Consider the following 21,772-nt stretch of genomic DNA (forward strand, 5'->3'; position numbering starts at 1 on the left):
TATCCTTTTCAATAATAATAATTAAAAAAAAAAAAAAAAGCAAAGAAACCACCACCACCAAACAAATGTATTTTGAGATTAATGATCCAACTATTATCCTCTTGAAATCTCACTCCTGGTTTGTCCCAGTTGCTTACTTCCCACACTGCAGTGACACATGCCAGACACCATGGCAGCTAGAGCTTAATTCATTGATCTTTTTACAGCTTCCAGATTATTAAAAACAGCAAGATGGGGCGGGGGGCACCCTCCTTTCATTCATCTTTTTAAAAATATTGACCTCCAGAACAAGTATGCATGATTTTTCACATGGGTTCCCTATTTGGCCATCCCATTTGCTGTTAGAATGCTACCCCCTTGCTTTCCTTACATGGCCTGTGAGCCCCTGGCTGCTCTAGCCTGCTCTGACTTTTGCCTTCCCTTGCTCCATTAATGGCTTCACTGCTACTCAATGGTGTGAAGCCGACCAAATAAGGAAAAGGTGGCTGGCTTGTCCCTCAGGAGCGTCTGACTGCCACAGCCGCTCAGGAAGTATAAATTGGTGCATCTCCCTCGGAGGCAGTGCCCAGCTTTTTCTCAGGAACTCCACGCAGTAGGTGCTGATCTGGTGAGTAGTGCAGCTGACCAGCCTCTCAGTCAAGTTCCCAGCAAAGCAGCTGCTCTGCTGAAGGCATCTTGGGGGGGGGGGGGGGGGGGAATGAGAAGATCAGATTGACAAAGAGGCGACAATTTCTGGATTTCTAGATACAACTGTTGAGGAGGCTGCTTTGCATCTGCAGCACAAAGGCTAATTTTCTTTCTTGGGGGGGGGGGAACTGCAGCCGATACACTTTGCATGCATTCATCGTTTCCTTCATTGCTTTTGAACTAGCCTTGCTTGCCTGTCTGGGGAATTATAGACGCTACAAAGAAGTTGTGTCTGAAATCCCCGGGCCGGCTCTCACAAAGGTGCTCGTCCTTCCAAAAAAGATCTTGGAAGACGCGTCTTTCAACTAAGTCTAGTCCTGCTCTGCTAGAGGTAAAAGTGCAGCTGGAGGTTTTATGGACCTAGACTCCGCCAGTGTTTCCCCTCGGCTGGGGCGGGGGCGTCTGCACGAGGTGGCAGCGTGCCGTGCCATGGCTGCGGTTACTGGGAACGCTAAGGAACAGGCCAGGCGCACTTGTGGCACCTCAGGGACGAACACATGTATTTGAGCATAAGCTGGCCCGAGCCAGAGCCCCCTCGCCGCGTGCACGGCAGGGTCTGCCACGGGCTTGTCCCGCGCGCGCGCGCGTGTGGGGGGGAGGGGCGGCTGATTGTCTAATATCCATCGCGGCGCAGGTCCCTTGCTGTTCAGGCGGGACCTGGCCGGGCGGAGGAGCCGCGGAGCTGCGGGCTGGGCAGGACGGAGGGGTCGGCGTGCGGGCGGCGGCCGGGGCTCCGGTCACGCGGCTGGGCTGTCTTGCAGATCCCCGCCTCCCGCCCAAGATGTGCGACGACGAGGAGACCACCGCGCTCGTGTGCGACAACGGCTCCGGGCTGGTGAAGGCCGGCTTCGCCGGAGACGATGCCCCCAGGGCCGTCTTCCCTTCCATCGTCGGCCGCCCCAGGCACCAGGTAACGGGCCCAGCCGCGCGCTGCGCTCCCTGCGCTGCCGCTCTCAGTGCAGCCCCCCCCCCCGCCCCGCCCCCTCCGACTCGCCCCCCCCCTCCCCCCCCGCCTCGTATCCCCGCCGCTCTCCGCTGAGCCCCAGCGCCCTTCTCTCCGAGCCTCCCCACCTGTCTCACTGGATGCCTTTCCCAGCCCCCCCCCCCCCGTGGACCTTCTTCACTTCCCCCACTGTCCCCTCCTCTCCCTTCACCTCATTCTTCGCCCTACTTAACTCCTCTTCCTCCCTCCCCCCACGGAACATCTGCAGCTGGGGTGACTCCATCTAGCTCCATTAGTTGAACTTGCATCAGCCGAGGACCTTTTCACCGACCTTTGCCTCCCCACCCAGCTCGTCTAAGCCTTCACGCCACGGCCACTCCCTTTGAATTCTTTCCTTTCCTTTTTTCAGAGTTCAGAGTAGCAGCCGTGTTAGTCTGTATTCGCAAAAAGAAAAGGAGTCCTCGTGGCACCTTGGAGACTAATTAACAATATTGCTGGGTGGGTTAGTCTCTAAGGTGCCACAAGGACTCCTTTTCTTTTTTCTTTCCTTTGACTCCTGTCCTCTGTTCCTCTGGAACTCTTTACGGTTTGCCCCCGAGCCGTTCCCCTTCCTTTCAGCTCCCCGTAATGCTTCTTCCTTTCGCCCATTCTCCTACCTCTCCATATTGTGAGCATCAAACCAGCAGACAGAAAACTTTTAAAAAAGAAAAGGAGGACTTGTGGCACCTTAGAGACTAACACATTTATTAGAGCATAAGCTTTCGTGAGCTACAGCTCACTTCATCGGATGCAACTTTTAGTAAACTGCTCCCCGGGCCCCAAGAGGTACAACTTCCATGCCCAAAAATATGTAAAAGCTTCAATGATGGTGTTTGATATTATGGACTCAATGATGGAAAGATTAATACAATTCATCTTTTTGTTTATTACACGAGATAAGCCCCTCCTTCTCTCTTTTATTTATAATGCGCTACTTGGCATGATTTCCAGAATGCAACAGTTGTAACTGCTTACTACTCTGTGAATGATTATGGCTCTTGTAGTGGATGCATTTCGCTGTCGTGGAGATGGCTATAAAAACTTTCTCCCATCCATCTATCCATAGCTTCATTTTTCATGATATTGTGTGGTTTGCTTTCCACCACGGCCTTAGGTATGTGGGAATGAACTAGTTGAGTTTTCTTGTTTTGTGTTTGTCACTTTAATTGATTGAACGAAGTAGGATTTTTAAAAAAGAGTCAGCCATGTGTTGACTTAATTAATATTCAAAGTAATTAATGTTGCTTTGCATATTTAACCACATTTTGGCATAGCTCATGTATGTCTCCCCGATTTATCCCAAATAATATACTTAGCTATTTGGCGTAATTAATTCTTTGCTTAATAATGGTGTTTCCCTCTTAGAAAATGTTTCTTTATACTTTCGTCCTTTAGGGTGTTATGGTTGGCATGGGTCAGAAAGATTCCTATGTAGGTGATGAGGCTCAGAGCAAGAGAGGTATCCTGACGCTGAAATATCCTATTGAACACGGCATCATCACCAACTGGGATGATATGGAAAAGATCTGGCACCACACTTTCTACAATGAACTCCGCGTGGCCCCTGAGGAACACCCTACCTTGCTCACGGAGGCCCCCCTGAACCCTAAAGCTAACCGTGAAAAGATGACCCAGATAATGTTTGAGACCTTCAACGTGCCAGCCATGTATGTGGCAATCCAGGCTGTCTTGTCCCTGTATGCCTCTGGTCGTACCACAGGTAAAAAGATAAGTGATTGCTATAGAAATTTTTCCTTTCAACCCCTCAACTCCAAAAGAAAACAGAAAATTGTGAGCAGTCTCTAAGGCATTCAGATTCACAGTAAAATAGATGTCTTTTTCAAATATGGCACTGGTAAAAAATTAAAATAGTCTACTGAATGTGCAGAAGGATTTTCCAGTGGTTAGGGTACTAGCCTAGGACTTGGGAAGCTTGGTTCAATTCCTTGTTCTGCCACAGACTTCTCGTGAAATCTTGGGCAAGTCACTTAGCCTCTCTGTGCCTTATTTGAGCCTCTACCTCATAGGAGTGTTCTGAGGCTGAATATATTAAAGATTGTGAAGTGATTTGAGATCTGCTGATGAAAAGGGCCATAAGAAATTGGTATTATTAATTTCTCCGTATTGCTTTAAAAGTGAGCCTCAGTTGCCTAATGTCTATGTCTACACCAGAGACCTTACAGTGGTACAGCTGTACCAATGCAGCTACACTGCTTTAAGATCTTTCATGGAAATGCTCTGTGCCGATGGGGAGAGCTCTCCTGTTAACGTAATTAAACCACTCCCAATGAGCGGCGGTAGTTCTCTTGCCGACATAGCACTGTGCACACTATCACTTATGCCGCGAAACTTATGTTGCTCGGGATGTGTTTTTTCACACCCCTGAATGACATAAGTTTTGCCGATATAAGTGGTCGTGAAGACATGTCCTAATTCTCCTCTCACTTACAGTGATGTAAACCAGAAGTGACTACTATGAACTCACTGAAGTTACACTGGTATCATTGGTTTGAGCAGAGACTCATGCCAAATACTTGGACTTCAGTTTAAGACAATGATCACTGAGTTAGTGCTAGTAGAGGTACTGAAAGGATCTTGCTCGGAGAAAATGGAGAGTGACTGTTTCAAGTGAATGATCACTCTGAATCTTCAGTAATAGCCATGCTAGCAAAGGCAGATTGAGCCAGATCCATTGTAACTGTTGAATACAATATAGCGCTATGCTGATTTACATCACACTGCATATATCTTCTTTTCTTACTGACTTGTGTATTGAAAGGTCATGTGATTTCTGAAAAGTTAGATGCTACCAAGTGTATCTGATCTCAGTCAGTTCTCTCTTCCAGGCATTGTTCTTGACTCTGGTGATGGTGTCACCCACAACGTACCTATCTATGAAGGTTATGCGCTGCCTCATGCCATCATGCGTCTGGATCTGGCAGGCAGGGATCTGACTGACTACCTCATGAAGATCCTCACTGAGCGTGGCTACTCCTTTGTGACAACAGGTAAGTACAACTCATCCTCATCTCTCTCAAGCCACCAGGGAACTTCTGCCTCTGGCAATCCCCCTCTTCAGACCTTGACTTGCTTTCTGTGTTTCTGCAGCTGAACGTGAGATTGTCCGTGACATTAAGGAGAAGTTATGCTATGTTGCTCTGGACTTTGAGAATGAAATGGCCACTGCTGCCTCCTCTTCTTCTCTGGAGAAGAGCTATGAATTGCCTGATGGTCAGGTGATCACAATTGGTAACGAACGTTTCCGCTGCCCAGAGACTCTCTTCCAGCCATCCTTCATTGGTAAGTGCCCTCAAGGACTCCTCTTTTGACCATGAGACCAAGTGAACTGCAAGGCTTGGAGAGCCCCCATTCTTTACCTACCTATTCAGCTAAATTTGGCATAAAAACAAGCAAAAAAATTGATTAGATTCTCCAGTGCTTCTAAGCTGTGCTTGGCACAAGACTATTGAGAAGGTGGCTGCTGGCTGAGCACTTGGTCTATTTTTTGGTGCAGATTAGAACGGCCTTCAAATTGCAACTGCACTAGCTGTCAGTGCCTCCCTGTGGCCATTCCAGCAGCTGTGACAACCCAGGACATGGGGACACTTCAGTAACACTTCCTTTTTCCCAGATAAGTGGCTGCACTGGGATGCGTGAGGGGGTGGTGTAGAAGCCTCTATTGTGGCTCTGTACTACCAGAAGACACTATTACAAAGGGGGAGCCTTCCACTGACTCAATCTGCTTTGTTTAGGCTACTTTTATGCTGGAAGCATGACAGCCAAGCCTTTTACTTTTCAGCTATGCCAAACTGATCTTTACCGAACCTCTTCCCCTCCCCACAAAAACCCACTACTGTAATTACATTGGGGAGATTCTTAGCTACGGTAAATCAGGATAGCTCAATTGAAGTCAATGGAGTTCTGCTGATTTGCACTAGCTGAGGATCTGGCCCACTCGTAAATTGTTCCTATTGTGCTGATGTGGCATAATTATAGGACTCTATCCTTGCAGAAATATTATTGCTAAGATACAAATGTCTTAGTATTAGTAGAATGTCACTGTGTCATGGGAGATTTTCCATCAGGGTGAATTTTTCAGAGACAGTATTTGAAAGGTTTATGTCTTATATTTACTCAAAGACAACAGCTGCTTCCACTGAGAAGTGATGTTTCAAAAAGAAAGGTCAACATCTATGTATATGCCTTATAATTAAACACTGTCATGGCTAAGATTTTAAATTCTGCTATAGAGCCAAAGAAATCTGATGGATACAACAAGTGTTTATAGCATAAACCCTGTGGGTTAAATGCAGTTGTTCATCAGCTGGCATCTTGTTGCAGATCTAGTTTCATTGCTTTCAGGAAGCACCTGTTAAATTAATACGTCGGAATGTAACCTATATACATTTGCTTCTGACGTCTTTCCTATTTACACACATTGCTATACCCCTTGTCCGTGCCTGGATCATCTCTTGTCTTGATAAGTGAACCTTTCTGGCCTGGCCTCTCCATTTTCTCTCTTCTCCAGTCTGTCCAAAATACTACTTCTAATCTCTTCTTCTACTCTGCTCTGCTCCTGTCTTTTACCAGATCAAATTAAAGCTCTTTGTCTCACTTTCAAGGCCCTACATAATCTCCACTCATTTTATATCTCTTCTGTCATTTCCTCCTATCCCGCCTTTCTACATATATTTCTGTTGATCCTCTCTTACTGCTCTATGCTGTGCACTTCTTTTATTCTGCTTCACACACACTGAGAAGTTCCCCACACTGTCTCCAGCAAGTGACCTCTCCTTTTTAAAACTAACTTGTTTTAGGATTCTCCTTTGTGTTAGTCTCCTATAGTAATTATTATTAACCAGTACTTTTAGAATAAATAATCTCTCCACACCGTCCCTTTACCTAAATCATTGTCACATGTTTTGTTTTGTCTCTATTATATTGTAACTCTTTCAGGACAGGGATGATATCTTTTGCTATGTTTTATGACATGTACTTTTATGGCAGTATAATAATGCTTATTAATAATAGCTATAAATGCTCACATATCTTTTACACAAAAATTGTCCCTCCTGTATAGTTTGCTGATCTATCATCTTGCCTTTCAAGGTATGGAATCTGCTGGTATTCATGAAACTACCTACAATAGCATCATGAAGTGTGATATTGACATCCGTAAGGATCTGTATGCCAACAATGTTCTTTCAGGTGGTACAACCATGTACCCTGGTATTGCTGACCGCATGCAGAAAGAAATCACTGCATTGGCTCCTAGCACTATGAAGATCAAGGTGAGGGGTTTGGTGGCATAAGAAACAGAAATTGGGGTAAAGAAGTATCGCATTGGACTAAATAATTAGTTTGGGTGGTGGGAACAATTCAATAGTGAGACCAAGAGCTGAGGATTGATTGGGAATAACTTGATTGAAGTCAGTGGAATTATACTTATAAGAAGCAAGTGTAAGAAGAGGAGAGTCAGGCTGTAAATTGCTATTGAGAATATTGCATATATTGTAAACTGGCTGCTGGAGTTGTTACCAGTGATAAGATAGGGAAGTTCTTTCATAATTTTATGTAGTCTGTAGCAATTTGGTATATCAAATCACTACAAAACCCACGCAAACTAGCTGTTGGAAACTCAGCCTGTTGAACTGATGAGGATTTTGTTGCTTATCCTTCCCTAGATCATTGCCCCACCTGAGCGCAAGTACTCTGTCTGGATTGGTGGCTCTATCCTGGCATCTCTGTCCACCTTCCAGCAGATGTGGATCAGCAAACAGGAGTACGATGAGGCCGGTCCATCCATTGTCCATCGCAAGTGCTTCTAAGTGCCTTTTCCTCAATTTACCTCCCACTCAGGATGATGACATTATGCTTCTTGGAGTCTTCCAGAAATCCTTCCTGAACTCTCTTCAGTCATTGTACAGTTTGTTTACACACCCGTGCAATTTATTTGTGCTTCTTCTAATATTTATTGCTTTATAAATAAACAAGATCTGGGACTTGCAACCTACAAATGATTTTGTCTTTTTTTTTTTTTCCTTTTTGCTCTAAAAATTAAGCTGTATACAAACTGGGGCTTGGAAACTAACACAACACAACAATGTCTTTGATGGGTGGGTGTCCTTTTTAAATGATGTGCTTATGGGCACCCTATCAGCCATGATATAGTATTAATTCAGACTTTTTTCTTTTTGAACCTGAAACAAAAGAAGCATCTTATAATAAAGCTTATAAAGAAGTAGTTTGGGGGTAAAACCAATAAGTGGGACAAGTGGAAGCAAATCACTCACATTCATTCTTTGGGTTTAAATGTGATTTTTAATTTCTAATTGGATTAGTTATAATCCAAGTATTTTAATACCAAAGTCCTGCATACCAAACACAGTTGGAAAAGGATAATTATGTTCATATGATCGGTGTTATTTAAAACTAATTAATGTAAATCCTCTACGCCTAAAGAGCCCCTCCCTCATCTCACCCCAAGTGTCTTCTGAAGGTTGTACATGTTTGTGATTAAACATTAATCCAAACTGACAACTTAGCTCCTCCCTCACCTCATCAAACCCATCAAGAATTCTGCAACAAGGACAGGGAAGCTTTGTTGTACAAGAGCCAAACAAAATTTTGAAGTCAAAAGTAGTGTAACATACGACTATTATACAATACTTAATTTGTAATGAAAGAGGTGCCGGGGTGCAAGCAACTAAGTGCTCAGACTCGAGCAATGTTTTTACTTTCGTAATTGATGTGGCAAGCCCAGAGATGCCGGGCTATGAACTGCCAAACCTAGAGGTGCCAGGGCTCAACCCTGGCAAGCCCTCGCACAAATGAAGCACTGCTGTTATACTAATGATTATTTTTTACATCACCCAGGGTGCCCTAGACACTTTTAATTCTTATTCTCCATCCGATCCAGATATTGAGGTGAGAAACTGTCTGGCTTTTGTAGGCTTTTTTTTCTGTTCTTCACTCTTTCTTTTCATAACTATGCTGCTGGTTGGTTATCTTTTAAAAATTAATAAATGAAATGTGTAGTACGAAATGATTTGGGAAACTTTGTCTTCAAAATTATCATTAATCAACAGCCTGTTATAGAATACATACAGGATGGGATTCACCTAGGCTTGATTTAAGCAAGCACTTAACCACATGCCTAACTTTAGGCGAGTGCTTAAAGTTAGGCATGTGCTTAAGCGCGGTCCTGTATCAGGTCGCTGTAGAATGACTGGGCTTTAAAGGTGTTCAAGATCATGTTTAAAATAGGTTTCATACTAACTTTATATTATTCAACTGCTATACAATATAAGAATAATGAATAATAAATTAAAAATAGGTGACATGCATGGAGAAAGAGATTCTTTTTTCCTGTTTCTCCCATTTACTATTCTGAAGTTTAACTAAAACTGTGGATACTTGGATGTAATCTGTGGATAAGCGGAAAAAAGCACTTTCTGTTATACAGAGCTGTATTTGCCCCTGTGACTATATGAAGATGTTTTTAGTAAACTTTAATTTTACTGTTTATAATTTATTGTACCTTGGAATGGTGTAAAAAGGTGGGGCTGTAAGTGTCTGTCATTGTTATACATGTAGAATGGTTTGTTAAGAATGAAGAATAACAAGCACTTTCTCAGCTCTGGTCATGAGAGTTTTTGGGGAGAAGGTTAATACTGGCTTCTAGAAATACCGGAGCATGACACTGTGCACAGCATTATCAATAATTTTTTTTTAAATAAGCCTTTCCAGTACAGTAGAGATTTGTTAATCAGCACATCCCATAATTTATGCCCAAAACCAACAGACATCCTCCTCCTTCTCAACCAGGGTTTAACAGCATTGCACCATTCTGAGGCTCACATGTTGAAGAGTTTGGTAGTCCATAAAATACAGTCCATAACATTTACAAGTGTACTATGAAGTATCAATATGAATAATTGAAACCAAATGACAATTTGCCAATTAAATTACAAATCGTAATGCAGAATCCTTGCTTTTTGATTGTTTGCTTTCTTACTTGCTAATTTGCAAAATTCTGTCAGCCACACACTGCTTCCAACTAAGGGAAGCTCAAAATGTTAGGCAAACATGCAGAGAGAATCAAAGTTAAGAGACAATAGAACTGTGACTGGCATTGACATTTGGGTCAGGTGTGGCAGGCATAAAGCTGACAGCATGTTCAAGACTGTGAGTAGCAATTCATAACAATGGGCCTTTGAGCATGTGAGAGACTGAAGGATGTCACTAGTTGCTTGATGGCATTAACAGGATTCCTCTGTAAAGACATTATTGGAGAAATCATTTATAGCTAATGGTGCATTGTTATGGGCAGCAAAGAACATGCAAAAATATGGTGGATGGAAAACATCTAGGCAACAAGGGAAGGAGATTGTGCTCTTGTCTCCTCTCTCTGCCACTAGGGCAAGTGTTTCCAAATTAGGGTGACCAGACGTCCTGTTTTTAACGGAACAGTCCCCTATTTACACCCTCCTGCAGGTGTCCCGACTTTTTTTTTAGAAATGGGCAAATTGTCCTGTATTTTCTGCCTGCTCCCCATCAGCATTGGCAGGTCCTGCTGCTGTCCAGATCCCTGCTCTCCAGCCACCTTCCCACCAGTTTGGTGAGTGAAAGCAGGGGTTCGGTGGCCGATGATGGGTGTGGGTGTGCAAGGCTCATGGTGAGGTGAAGCTGCAGGGCCAGGCTGCTCCCGCTGTTGGTCCGTCAGCACATGCCCCACTGCATGCTGGCTGTCAGCCAGCAGGGCCCTGCCCTATTTCTGGCTGGTGCTGGCTGCGCTCTGCAAGCTGGACTAGCCAGTGAGTATGGGCGGGCCTCAGGTAGTGGCCAGTTACGTGTTGCCTCTGCTGCCCACCCATCAGTCCTTTATGTGCTCCTCCTGTTGCCGTCCTCTTCCTGCTTTGCCCCTTTGCCCACCCGACCCCACTGCTCCTCCCTATCCTCCCTGCCCCCAGTGGGGCGCCTCCTTCGCCCAGCACTGTGCAGAGAACCAGCCCCTGGTTGGAGATCTCATCTCACCAGCAGCCTGGCCAGAAGGCTCCTTCCTTCCCACACTGCCTCTGGCTGGGCTGGTGCCCCAGGAAAGCCCAAGACCCCCTGGGTCTGGCCAGGAGACCCATTGAACTTGCTTGAATACAAGTAATTTTACCAGGTGTCCCGTATTCAGCATAGGGAAATATGGTCACCCTACTCCAAATATAATATATATCTTTTAAAATGTAGTTATCTGGATTTTGCCTTGATGAATATAGACCCTTCATGCATATAGACCCTTCACATAGATCATCAGCAGGATTGAACCTGGGATCTTTACGAATACAGCACAGCTCTCTGATATTAGAACTAAAGAAATAGCTGGTTATAATAATAGGCTATTATTTTCTATGTTGGCTAACCCCTAGGGGGTGCTAGGACATCCACATCTCTAATGGCTTACACACCTTTTCTTTGTTAAACTGCAGGAGAATGTTGGGAATCGGGATTCCTGGTTTTGGATGGGAGAGGAGGGCTATAGTGATTGCAAACAGCTCAGCTGAACATATAGATTTGGTATGTCACTTCCAAAAGGCTGAGTCTGCCATATTGGAGATTTCATTTCTATTATCTGATCTTGTTCAGCCTCTTTGTTATCCCATGTGTAAGACAGGGGGACTTACACTACCCTCCCTCTTAAATAACGTGTATGATGCTTTAGTCAGTTAGGACTATAAAGTATACAGAATTATTAATACTCTTTAGTAAGAGCTATGGTTAGAACTCATAACTGCTTTCGTGCTCTTAGGCCAGCATATTTTTCCCTAGGCTAAAGAATACTTTACTACTGGGGCTGTTGTAGTTATCCCTTAGCAGCTCTAGCATGCTGCACTCTCCATGTAGGGAGCTCTACTGAGCCTGATAGCATGCTCAGTGCAGTTGGCACCCAGGGAGCTCTGTAGACTTGGAGCATGCTCAGATGGCATATTCAGAGATTTTCACAGCCGGCATCTAACAAGGTTTACTGAGCATGTACAAATGGTGATTTTCAAAAGCTTACAATTCAGTTAAAAAAGGATGGCATTCCGCAGGACCATTTTAAGTTTGTGCTCCAAAACTTGGAGGTGCCAGAGCTCTTCAAAGAAATGGTAAGACAAGTTTTTTAACTAACCTTATTCTTGAGAATGGCAGAACTGTTTCTGTTGAAGCTTAAACCAAAACAAACAAATTACAAAAAAAAAAAAAAACCCACTAACAATCAAATTCAGCCTGAGGCAGATAGCAAGCATGGAAAACATGCACTTGAGTGGTTTAAGTTTAACAAAATTATAAGCAACTGAAAACTCGGGCTTATAATGGATCGTATCAGGGGACCTCAAGTGATTCACTGTTAGATATGCCTATAATAATATCTCAATACATAAAATAGGGAATGTGGTGCTGACAGACCGGGTGCTAGCTCATGCCAAGGTCCCTAGGCCTCACTGAACATTGACAAATGCATAGCTGGAAACCATCTGGCCCACCTGTGTGTTAGCATTGTTGAAATCGATGTTAAGTTTATAAGAATGGGTTTAGATTTGATGAAATGCTTGTAGGCTACTATTAATCTTACTTGTACGATCTGTAGCCTATGGCATAAAGTTATATTGAGTATTTGCATTGTAAGCCTCCGTAATTGTGTAACTCACCAAACAGGAAAGAATTAATTAATGTCACGAGCTGGTCCTGCGCACAAGAAGGCCCACTGAAACCAAATGAGCCATTGTGAAACATCAAAGGACAAATAATTTGTTAATTGCCCTCTCCCTCCCACAACCGCACATGCATGAAGCGGGGACCTGTATGTGAATTCATCCCATTAGCTTGAACTTTGGGGGAGGGGAATAAAAATGCCTAACAAGAAGGAACGGGGTCTCACTATGCTGAATTTGGAGTGGGTAATATTTCTAAGCATAAGCAAGGGATTCCCAAGTTGTTTAGGTTGGGTTAGCCCTAAAGGACATATAGAACTTGCATATATAACAGCTACTATTACCTTTTGGAACCTAAGACTATAACTCATTTGTGTGTGCATGGTTACCTGCTTTAACCTTGTAAATAACTCATCTCTTTTCCCTAGTTAATAAACCTTTAGTTAGTTTATTACAGAATTGGCTACAAGCACTGTATTTGGTTTGAAGTGAAATTGACCCAGAGTAAGTGACTGGCTCTTTGGGACTGGGAGTAAACTGAATATTGTTGTGATTTTTGGTGTAAGGGACCATTCCTCACAAAGGCAAGCTTACCTAGTTGGCAAGATAGACTGACGTACCCCACGGGACTGTCTGTGGCTACATGTTAAGGCTGTTGTAGTGCTTGAGGAGTTCACACTTGATACTTGGCTCGTAAAATCTAAGTACAGAACACACAACCAGTTTGGGGTTTGTGTCCTGCTTCTCCACAGTGAGGCCTGAGGTTGGCACTCTGAATGGTGAGCTGCTCTAGTCAGCTTGAAAAGGAACATATTCTGTGATGGGCTGGACAAACTGGATCAGGGCTGGCAGGGGTTAACAGTGACCGGGTCAAGCTGGCCCTGCCCTGCAACACCTGCCAGCAATACAAAGCTTGAGGTAAGGAGGAAATCAAAGGAAAGGATGCAGGTTTTAAAATGGTCAGAGCAATAACGCCCATTAATTGCAAATGGAATTTTGCCTTCGTAAGATCTACAGTTTTAGGCCTTTAGTGTATCACCAATTATTTTTGGTGTTCTCCTAAAAAGGAAAATGTTAATAATAAATGTTATTCTCAGCAACACAGAATTGTTGTTATTGAACATATCTGAAGAAAGAGAGATTATGCTAACAGATAATTAATGGATGGGTTAATTGTGTGATTAAACTATATATGATGCTCTGTTATAGCAATATTGCATGAAATGTATTTAGCAGACATCACAGCAAATTGATGTAACTATTTGTAATCTTATTTTTCTTCACAAAGAAATCATTGGAAAAATCTATCATCGGGCTGAAATATACCAAACACAATGTGAGGAATGGCTCAGGGGAGGGCAATTATACTTTAAACACACCTTTCTTTGATTATTTTCTGACAATTAATATTAATATAGAGGAAAAACGGAGACAGGAAGAATATGCAATGGCATGGCATAAAGATTTCATTAGCATGATGCTGGGAGGAATGCATATATATTAAGGTTGTGAAGCTAACCAATACCATCTAGGGCAATGAAACAATAAAGAAGGAATGTGGAACTTTGTTCTGAATTTCCAAGCTTTTGTCAGTTTGCATCACAAAAAATATAATGTTGTCAATGTTAATTAGTAATACATAATTTATTATGAATATAGTGGCTTTCTTCCTAAGGGATTCCCAAGTGCTTTACAATCTATAGTCTCCCTTGTGCTTTAAAGGCACTTCTAGCATAGTGGAATTGGGAAAGCATGTCAAGGACCTATTTAATCTAATACTGGGGAGAATTGGAGATGGGGTCCCAGGTCATATAACTCTGTGGTAGCCATTGTGGTAAAGACTTTCTTTATTTGCACTCTATGCCTGTGGCATCTGTCTGGGCTGTGAATTTCCAGAAGAACATACAGTAGTGGACTCAGGATATGGCCCCATATTATTTACTAGATGAACTCAAAGGTAGGGCTGGTCAAAAAATGTCAATCAAAATATATTATTTAAAAATTGGGTTTCTGTCTAAATAACAATTTTCATGGTAAGTGTCTGTTTTCCTTGGAAAAAAAATTTTTTTTTCTGTCACAAAACTGGAAGCCAAAACTTTTAGGCTGAAGCCAGAAAATTGTTCAATTTTTTGGCAGTTTTTAGATAGAATTTTTTCACTTGCCAAAACCGAAAAAAATGGTTTTTGGTTTTTCAATGAAAAGTCCACACTCCGCATGGGGGGGGGGGAATTCTCATTTTCTCACCAGCTCTATTCAAAACTCTATAGTTCTGAATTGAGGTTGATAAATGCCTACGACTATGTTTACCCAGTGAAAAGTAGCTACTATGTTTTGTAAATGTATATTTGGAAAATCCCATAACTATTTCTTCCCTGTATACATGATTGTGGATGCACAGCCATAGCCAGAAGATTTAAACTGAGCTCCCTACTCACCCCAGAAAACGCTGCTTCTGAACAGGCAAAGAGCTGCTGAATAACACAAAGTGAACCCTTCCTTTAAGAACAGAGCATGATGCTTTGCAGGTCTCTGAGCCCCTGGTGGGCTAGAGGAGTGAGAAACTCTCTCTGGGATTAGGAACTGGGGTTTCTGCACTGATATGTAGGACAGCAAGTTGATGCTTGAGTGGATTTTTCCAGTGTTTCATACAGTAGTGTTCTACTTTTTTAAAAAAGATAGTGAACGCAACTGTGACCTCACTCTGTGCCAAGTTCAGTTTAGTTCAATTAAAGATATTTTTTTCAGTTAAGCACATGCTTGTTTGAGGGCTCATCAAATGTAAAAATTGCCTAATCCTATTTCTAATTAATAAATCTCTTGAAATCAGTGAGTCGCTGAATAACAAGCAGAACCAGATGGTAAATCAAGTACAATAATACACCTCTACAACCTTAAGGATTACACTTAATGTCACTACTTTTTAATGTACAATCCATTTGGAGGGGGAAGAGGGATATTAGCCAACTCCTGCGAGGCTGCTCTGCCACTTGGGGTCCTTACAGTGGGAGAGGCCGGGTGGAGATTGTAAACTGGGGGAATGTGCCTTTAGCTCCACAGAGATGTTCTGATAGTATTGATAATCTTTTCCAGTGACCCTCCTCTCAGGAGCAGCCGCAGGTAGGTGGAGTTACTGGTGGTGTGTCTCCATTAGAGCTGTTTTCTAGAGAGTGGAATGGGGCACTAAGGCACAGAGCCAATGTGGAATAACATTGCCTCCACACAGATATATCTCTGGCCTCCCATGGATCCCCCAGCTTCCAAAGAGATCCCTGAGAAGCCATAAGTCTAGTCCACAAAAGGGGAAAATCTGTTGAATGATTAGGGAGGAGCTCTGTGAGAAGTTTCCTTTTCGTGGTACTATTTTCCACAACAACCTCTCTGTGAGTTTTAGTTTAGCCTCACAACATGCCTGTGAGGTAAGTAAATTTTACAGAGGCCACTTTTTTGGGGGGGGGAGGGAATGTTAACCTCTCATTTTGCATGCTGATCTTGAGACACTTAACAGCTGATTTTCAAAGTATTTAGTGCCCACAACTCCCATTGACTTATTTGGAGTTGTGGGCATTCAGAACCTTTGAAAGCTAGGCCCTACATGCCTCTATAGGCACCCCAAATCAGAGGCCGCTTTTCAAAGCTATCATTAGTGACTTGCTCAAGGTCACAAGAGAAGCCTGCATCGGAGCCAAAAACAGAATTCTGGCCTTCCAATTGCCTTTCCTGTGCCTTAACCAAAAGATGGTCCTTACTCCCACGGGCACAGCAGTTTGGCGGTCTAAGTGCTATATTTCAAGAAAGAAGATAAAGAAAAAAAAACAAAGCAAGCAAGGGAGATTAGGAAGAAATAGAGTATAATGGATGGATGGGCCTTTCTAACTGGAACATTGATGGATGGTTTTAATATAGAGATTTCTAAAAGAAGTGAAAAGAAAAGGAGTACTTGTGGCACCTTAGAGACTAACAAATTTATTAGAGCATAAGCTTTTGTGAGCTACAGCTCACTTCATCGGATGCATCGAAATGCATCCGATGAAGTGAGCTGTAGCTCACGAAAGCTTATGCTCTAATAAATTTGTTAGTCCCTAAGGTGCCACAAGTACTCCTTTTCTTTTTGCGAATACAGATTAACACGGCTGCTACTCTGAAACCTAAAAGAAGTGGTGACACTGCATGCTGGTATGCCTAACATTAGACTGCCCAGCTTTGTCTGGATTAAGGCATACATGTCTTGCACCCCTGTCCACCTGCCGTTTACTTCATGCATGTGAGCTGGGAGAATATTGAAATGCTAAAGAAATTTTCTCTCTCAGATGTTGCTTGTGTCTTCTGTATGGATATATCTGCTATCACGAATGTAAAGCCTTCAGTTTGCTGTTGGTGGGTTAGCCAGCTGACTTAAATTGAGATTTAAGCAATATTATCTCTTTCTTCTAGATCTGAAGGAAGTTACAAGCCAGAAATTTAGATATACAGTACCTGCTACACATGTTGCTTCCTCATAAACTGTATTTACACGTGCAAAATGGATAATTGTACAGACCAGTGGGTATTTATGGAACTGCTTTTTGCGTGTATGTGCATGCAAATCTAGATGAGCAAAAGTGAGCTTTCAGGAGTCAGGGGGTGTAAAAGCAGAGTGTGAGGGTATGTCTACACTGCAAAAAAAGATTTTCAGCAGAGAGCCTCAGAGCCTGGATCAACTTGCGCTTGCAGGACTTGTGCTAGGGACGGGTGCAAAAAATAGCAGTGTAGACATTTGGGCTTGGGCTGGAGACTGGGCTCTGAAACCTGGCGAGGGGGTGGGTCTCGGAGCCCAAACCTGTACTTCTATTTTTAGCCCCATAGTGCAAGTCCTGGAAGCCTGAGTCAGTTGACTCTGAGACTCATTGCCATGGCTCTTTTTCTTTTGCAGTGCAGACTTATCCTGAGTTTTGAAAACTTAACCCAGGGTAGACATTTCACAAATTCCTAATACCCGTTTTCAAAAATAACTTATTGATATAGGGGGGTATGCAACCACATGTACATATTTGAACATTCAAGGATCACCAAATGTCATTGTCCATTTGAAAGGTTGTGATTAAAATGCACTGGATTTACTTTTAAATTCAAATTTCTTGTGTAGTTTAAAAATACAGATGACATATGTAGTGAATTAGTTCATAAAAATGTTCTCAAAGTCTGGTGGTTTGGTGGTTGTGGGAATGCTCAGAAATTATTTTAAGCAGGCTCTTTCTCCATTGGTTCAATGGAGAAGGAAAAGAAACTGACACAAATTACACCATTTGATTGATGCAGAATACATTTACATCAGTACTTGATGAATGACGTCAGAGGTTCTCCAGCCAGAGACCTGAAGAAAACTAAGGGCTAAATTCCTGCAATCTTATTTATGGAGGCAGCATAGTTCAAGGTAGCTAGTGAGCTGCAGTGGAAACCTGGTATGACAGGTTCCCTCGGGGGTGCCACTTGGAACTGAGGTACCACTGAGCCCACCTATTCCAGCAGCCTGGGCTCCCTTACGCTGTCCTGCTGAGCCGGGCCCTCAAGCCTCCTCCAGCACACACACAGGTAGGCATAAGCTCAGCTGCAGAAAGACTCAGACATTGAAATCAGCATTGCTTGGATAGGCTTCAGCTAGGGAATTGCCCAGCACTCAAGTACACACTCCCTCTGGAGTTTAAACCCAAAATTGTATCATCTTGCGCTGAATAGAGAATTGTACAACATAAGCTCATGAAATTCGCTCCCTCCCTCCATGTGGAGGAAGATATGCACAGATTTTTGCTCCCCAGTTATGAATTCCACAAACTGTTTTAGAGTAAACAAAAACAAGTTTATTAACTACAAAAGATAGATTTTATGTGATTATAAGGGATAGCAAACAGATTGAAGTAGATTACTGAGCAAATAAAACAAACAGTCATACTAAGTTTAAGGTACTAAGGAAACTGATACAAGTAGCAAATTCACACATAGCAAATGTTGTGTTAGATAGATTGCAGAGATTCTTGGAAGCAAGGTGCTTTTTCTTGCAGCTTAAAACTCCAAGTATTTCTTTCACAGGCCAGACACCTTTTCAGCCTGGACTCAGTCCTTCTCCTCGCCCTTTGTCTTTGTTTCTTAGATGTTCACAGCAGTCATCCTGGGCTGGGATTCAATGAAGAACAGCCCTGATTATGTCACTCCCCTGCCTTAAATAGATTTTGCATATGGTGGGAACCTTTTGTTTCCAAACTTAGTTCCCACACCAGTCACTGGAAAAACACTGGTATTCCAAGATGGATTCCAGTACTGGGTGACTTGATCACATGACCCTGCAGCCATAACTCAAAGTTTATTTGCATTGTCCACAGGAAGGCTTTCCAGGAAAGTGGGAGATTAGCATCTTCAGAGACCTATTGTCCTCCCTAATGGTCCATTAACTTGTTCCCAGCTAGCCAGCCAGACTGATTGCATTCTGTCTGGTGGACGTTCCCCAGATGCAAACACTTTTGTAGTACAGACATATAGTGAATATTCCTAACTTTAAATACAAAAATGATATATGCATACAACTAGGATAATCATATTCAGTAATTCATAACCTTTCCAATGATACCTCACATGACCTATATTGCATAAAATACATTATGATTATGACACAATCATATTATAATATTACTATGAATATGGGAAGCAGTGTCACACCTGGATTCTCTTCCCAGCTGTGCCATTGTCTCTTTGTGTGACCTTGAGCAAGTTACTCTGGCCAAAATTTTCCAACAGATCCTCTATTTTTGGGTATTTCCAGTGCTGGATAGTTAACTTCAGACACTCTTGAAATAGGGCTTTTATGGAACTTAAATGGTGTAAATCAGTGGTTTTCAAACTTTTTTTCTGGCAACCCAGTTGAAGAAAATTGTTGAGGCCTGTGGCCCAGAGCATGGGAGGGTCTCAGAGCTGGGGCAGAGGGTTGGGGTGCGAGGGTGAGGGCTGCCGGGTGGGGCTGGGAATGAGGGGTTAAGGATGTGGGAGGGGTGGTGGGCTGGGGCAGGGAGTTGGGGTGTGGGATGGGGTCAGGACTCTGGGCTGGGGCCAGGGATGAGGAGTTTGGGTTGCAGGAGGGGGCTCTGGGTTTGGAGGGGGCTCAGGGCTGGGGCAAGGGATTGGGGTGCGGGGTTGAGGTGTGGGCTAACCTTGGGAAGCTCCTGGTCAGCGGCACAGTGGGGGTGCTAAGGCAGGCTTCCTGCTGTCCTGGCACTGCAGACTGCACTGTGCCCCAGAAGTGGTCAGCAGCAGGCCCTGCGCTTAGGTGGAGGTGCACAAGTGGCTCCGGGTGGTTCTTGCCTGCGGGCACCTCCCCCCCCCCCCACCTCCCATTGGCTGGTTCCCAATGCTCGGGGTCGGGGCAGCGCGTGGAGCCCTGTGGCCCTGCCCTGTCTGGGAGCTAGACCTGCTGCTGGCCGCTTCCGGGGCACAGTGCAGTGTCAGAACAGGTAGGGACTAGCCTGCTTTAGCTGGGCAGCACCACCGATGGGACTTTTAATGACTCAGTCGGCGGTGCTGACCAGAGCCCCTGCGACCCAGTGCCTTACATTCCGCAACCTGGTACTGGGTCGAGACCCGCAGTTTAAAAACCATTGATGTAAATGACTTGTTCTGGCTCCCTGCACAGGAGAATTTCTCCCTGCATGAGGCAGAGTCCTGCATCAATAGTTGTATACAGCAATGTAACTGAAGACTCTGTCAATGCTGTATGGGATTAGGTTCTTGCTTTGCAGTTGGGAATGATTTATTTCAGTATGCTTCTTGCCTGTTTCAAGAACGTATGTAGGTCTTTTTTCTGTGGATTGTATACTACCGTATAAGATGGCCAGAGCTGGCACAAACACCAGGCAAAATTTGCTACAGTGACTAAGTGACTTAGGAATTTATGAGTTAAGTCCTAGCCTAGTGAAATTAATAGCACTGTTCCCATTGACTTCAATTGGGGCATGATCTCATCCTGACTTCCATTTTCAACAGTGGCGTAGGCACTTAAGAATCTAGGTGACCTATTGACTTTAAATGGACTTAGGCTCTTGAAAATGTGTCCCTGCATGGTTAAGAGGAAAGAATTGTAACTTTTGGATTCACTGATAATATGGATAGGTTGAGATAGAGTTTCTCTTCAGGACATCATAATAGGGGCAGAGTTAAGGTGTTTGGGTGCCTTAACTGTGCATAATCATACTGTCAAGTGTTGGATTTCTTTAAGTTTAACCTTTAACTCTGATTTTCCTGGATTCCTAATGCTTGGTGATGTTTGCTTTTTAGTTATTCTTAGAGTATTGATATGTAATCTTAGCTCCATTTTAACACAGATCTTTTGGAATATATTTTACTCATATTGCTGGTATCTATGGATAACAGCAGTAGTGCAGTTAAAAAAAAGTAAATATGAGTGAAAATAGTTCCTGAAATTGTGATATATAGTCTGATTCCTTTGACAGTCAGTAAGTTACTTTTAAATTGGTGGGAAACATCCCCAAAATATATGAAATGATTTCTTCAAAACTGACTAACAAGAAAGGGAATGTCATGAGGAACATCATCTAGCACACACTACATTTACTAAATCATACACTCCTTATAGGACATGCTCTTCCTGATGTGTTTCTTGTAGCAGACCTGATACACCACTGGGTTATTACCAATTTACACTAGCTTAACCCCATTGATTTCAGTGAAGTTAAAATGGAGTAATGCAGTGGTGGTTCAGACCTTGCATGTTTAGGCATAAACAATTTGTGCAAGATGAAAAAGCTGAGGGAATCCGCTATTACTTCACTAGCCCAGAGGCTCCTAACTGTGGGGTATGTCTTCCCTGCGGAGTTAGCCAGGGCTAGGACTAGCTGAAGTGTTGCCTTTCACCCACCTCTCTCCACACAGATAAATCTCTAACCCAGGCTTGAGGGTGCTTTAAGCCTGAGCTAGCAGGTTTGGCTGTGGGCACAGACTTGATCTTGGATTTCACTTCCTCGTGGGCTGGCAACCTGCCTACTTTGCAGTGAGAACATGGGCTAATCAAGCCTGGGTACTGTTAGTTCTCTGTACTATCCCAAAATTTCAGCTGGGATGTACTTTCTTCCACACTACATTTTAACCCTGCGATGGCATGCTCTGTTTCTGCTGCACTTCCATAGCATTTGAACAGAGGTGCTATGCAAGAAATCCTCCTCCAGTGCTTGCATTTGGCCAGGAGCTGTGGAGTTATGTCAGGAAAATCCATAATTTGGCAAAATATACCCAGAATGACATTTGTATGGTTGGTGGGCATGAGAGAAACAGAGAGGTGGAGCAGTCAGATGATGCACTATGAATCATTCTGTGTTTTGCAGACTGAATTCCTTAATTACATTCTCATTAAAAGTTCTTGCTGCCAATTGCTGTTTCCTTT

The 21,772-nt window shown here is 43.3% G+C and overlaps 1 protein-coding gene across 1 annotated transcript; it reads left to right on the forward strand.

The window, feature by feature from the left end:
• The first annotated feature begins 504 nt into the window (after positions 1–504).
• ACTC1 (actin alpha cardiac muscle 1) lies at positions 505–7,682 on the forward strand. The gene is made up of 7 exons (XM_038406429.2): positions 505–607; positions 1,449–1,597; positions 3,065–3,389; positions 4,516–4,677; positions 4,778–4,969; positions 6,779–6,960; positions 7,354–7,682. Exons 2-7 carry the CDS (start codon positions 1,469–1,471, stop codon positions 7,495–7,497), a joined length of 1,134 nt encoding a protein of 377 aa, XP_038262357.1. The 5' UTR covers positions 505–607; positions 1,449–1,468; the 3' UTR covers positions 7,498–7,682.
• The last annotated feature ends 14,090 nt before the right edge of the window (positions 7,683–21,772 follow it).

Source organism: Dermochelys coriacea, chromosome 6 (genome assembly GCF_009764565.3).
Source record: "Dermochelys coriacea isolate rDerCor1 chromosome 6, rDerCor1.pri.v4, whole genome shotgun sequence".
NCBI classification, from domain to species: domain Eukaryota; kingdom Metazoa; phylum Chordata; order Testudines; family Dermochelyidae; genus Dermochelys; species Dermochelys coriacea.